Source organism: Nematolebias whitei, chromosome 17 (assembly GCF_014905685.2).
Source record: "Nematolebias whitei isolate Nwh7 chromosome 17, NemWhi1, whole genome shotgun sequence".
Taxonomy (NCBI): Eukaryota; Metazoa; Chordata; class Actinopteri; order Cyprinodontiformes; family Rivulidae; genus Nematolebias; species Nematolebias whitei.
In genome coordinates, this window is record NC_056514.1 from 40,428,214 (window position 1) to 40,431,433 (window position 3,220).

Here is a 3,220-nt window from a genome sequence, read left to right on the forward strand (position 1 = left end):
AGCTTCCTGTCAAAGGACAGCTTCCTGTCAAAAGACAGCTTCCTGTCAAATGATAGCTTCCTGTCAAAGCTTCCTGCAGGAGTGAGAAAACAGCTCCAGAGCAGCAACACCTTTGTGACTATTTTGAAAAAAAAAAAGTTTTCTCACAAATATTTCAGAACCTGTTTCAAACTCGTGACGGCCCGTCCATCTCCGATACTCGCATGAAAAAGTTCAGAAGTTAAGACAATCTGGAGACTCCTTCGTGAACATTTTACTCTCAGCTCAGCGAGACGACGCCTGAACGCCTCGCCGTCACTCACCATCCGCTCCAGGTTGCTGATCTGATTCTCGGTTTTGTCCAAGAGCTGGTCCTGGTACCGCTTCTTCTTCAGCAGCAGGAGCGCTTTCCTGTTTGTTTGTTTTTTTTCAAAACAGTAAAAAATACATTTAAGCTTTGGAAGTATTTATTACAAGTAAAACCACAGAGAAGGAACAGTAGATGTGTAATTAATTACAGCTCTGCTTCAACATGACGTCAGTGACTCGGGTCTCTGGACTGTTTCACATCTCAACAGTCGTTACTGACTCATCCAGGTTTGTTGTACTAGACATTTTCCACAAAACTCACTCTTTCTTGCCATCCTTCAGCAGCTGTTTGGCTAAAAGTCTCTCCTTGTCCAGCTGCAGGTTGATTTTCTTCTGATACTGTCTCAGTTTGTCTCTCTGTTGCTTCAGTTGCTGAAATGAAAACCCGGCAAGACAAATAATTTCAACTAACAGAAATCAAACACAGAAGCTCAAGTTTCAGTTTCACTGAGTTTTATGAGATAAACTAAAATAAGTTCTGATCTATTAACTCATGCCGAATTAATGAAAAGCTCATAAAAGTAATGAAACGTTGTGTCGAGCCGTTTGTGATCTGGGAGAGTAATTTCTGACACGATAAAGTTTTAAATCGACGGATTTCTTAATGGAGTCTGGTCGGTGTTTACAGTTAGGTTAGCATGATGCTAACGTTAGCTAACTCACCAAAATGGCTTTATCATGTTCTGTCACTCGGGACTGTTTCTTCTTTCCAAAGAGATTGCCCATCTTGACACAGCATGCCCGCTACAGGAGTAAAATAAAAACTGTTTCAACATGAAACTATTCTCTACAGGCGGCGGTCGGTGGCGTTTCCTCCATTTTTCGTGTAGTCATGTCGGTGTCCACACCCACGTCAGGAAGGACGCAGTCTGGGCGGAGACGGCATCTCCGGAGCGAGGCTTAAATAAAGTGTCATAAAAATTAAAAACTATTCTAATCATGCGACATTTTGTTAATCAGTTGCCAAAATATTACTGAAAATACTTCGGCTGTTGGAACGAATCAGTGTAAACAAACTGCGCTGTATCCAAAACGCCTGTTCACTGCCCCCTGGTGGACAAAATACGAAACTGCAGTATTTGGTTTATTAAGTTAAAGTCAATTACAACAGAATCACGGATGCTTCCGGTTAAAACTTCAAAATAAAACAATAACGCGATTTTAACCCTGTATTAACCTTGTTTTAACCTTGTTTTAACCTTGTTATAACCTTGTATTAACCTTGTTTTAACCTTGTATTAACCTTGTATTAACTTTGTATTAACCTTGTTATAACCTTGTTATAACCTTGTATTAACCTTGTATTAACCTTGTGTTAACCCTGTGTTAACCTTGTATTAACCTTGTGTTAACCTTGTATTAACCTTGTGTTAACCTTGTATTAACCTTGTGTTAACCTTGTATTAACCTTGTATTAACCTTGTTATAACCTTGTTATAACCTTGTATTAACCTTGTGTTAACCCTGTGTTAACCTTGTTTTAACCTTGTATTAACCTTGTATTAACCTTGTTATAACCTTGTATTAACATTGTGTTAACCTTGTTATAACCTTGTATTAACCTTGTGTTAACCTGCACATGACAAATTAAACACAACTTGAACTTCTAGTGCAAACTGAAGCCCACTCCTCAGGCAGAAACTCCACTTCCAGTTCTTCACTACATATTGTCTGTACTGTCTCAGTTTCTAAATGAATTGGTCATTAATGAGTTGTAAAGTTCTGATATTGCTCCTTTAACTTGTTTTTCAATAAACATTTTCTCCTGTTGTGAATCCGAGGGTTTAGTTCTGCATCGATTTAAAGTTCTGCTGTGATTTCTGTTGTAGAAATTTATAAAAAATATTTGTTGGACGTATGTTTAAGTTCTTCAAATGACATATTGTTGGATTTGGCTGGGTACAAGTCATGAATCTTTTTTAAAGCCTCTGTTGATGAACTAAGTGACAAAACGACATTCGCCGGTCGTCATCACACATAATAGCTAAAAATAATCCATCGTTCAGCAGTTAAGTTGTTAAATTCACAGTTTTGTCTGTATTTAAACAAGCTGAGCACTGAACTGGAAAATATGAACCTTTTGTTGTAAAAAAAACAAAACAAAAAGTGTGTGAACCACCGTGAAATCCATCAATTACAGGTCGTGGATAATCTGCAATATGGACACAAACTGCAGCAATTTTACATCTTTATGCATATTTTTATTTAAAAGATGATCATTCTAATGTATGTTGATTTAAACAAAATATTGAATGCAGTTCAGTGAAAAGCACATGCAAACTTTGATCATGGTACAAATATTTTATAGCATAAAACTGAAGAGAAGCACGAGTCGACAAGTTTTCCTGTCATGACAGAATAAACTGAATGTTAGCATCCGTTTTCAGACAAGTAAGAGCTATTTGAAAAATCATGCAGTAATTTACTCAACTTAATGTTTTCAGGTATTTCTGCCAACATTGTTAACTGCTTTTCCATAAAAGACTAAAACTGAAGTACAATACACAATACAGTCCACTACCTTAAAAACTCAAACCAGTGAGTCACTTGAGTTTAAATTTGTTTACAGAAATTGCTTTAAAGTGAACTTGTTTAATAAAATAAATAGGAAAAAATTTTTTAATTGCAAAACATATTCTTAGAAAAAAAAACATTTAATATTTACTGTACAGACCTGCACCTAAAGAAAACAACAAAGCTTGGGCTAGTCATTCTTTTTAACCCTCGGAAAATCCTTTAACTTTATGACAATAAGGGTAAATTACTTTTGTGTGTGTTTGTATGTATGTATATATATATATATATATATATATATATATATATAGATATGTGTGTGTGTGTGTGTGTGTGTGTGTGTGTGTGTGTGTGTGTG

General features: G+C 36.1%; 1 protein-coding gene across 1 annotated transcript in view; it reads right to left on the reverse strand.

Annotated features, from left to right (window-relative positions):
• Positions 1 to 1,224, reverse strand: part of chmp6b (charged multivesicular body protein 6b) — a 5,193-nt gene extending 3,969 nt beyond the window's left edge. The window contains exons 1-3 of the mRNA XM_037691294.1: positions 1,012 to 1,224; positions 611 to 720; positions 303 to 390 (exon numbers count right to left, since the gene is read on the reverse strand). Coding sequence (XP_037547222.1) covers positions 303 to 390; positions 611 to 720; positions 1,012 to 1,074 — 261 coding nt within the window. The 5' untranslated portion in view covers positions 1,075 to 1,224. The remainder of the gene's footprint in view (positions 1 to 302; positions 391 to 610; positions 721 to 1,011) is intronic.
• Between the last annotated feature and the right edge of the window lie 1,996 nt (positions 1,225 to 3,220).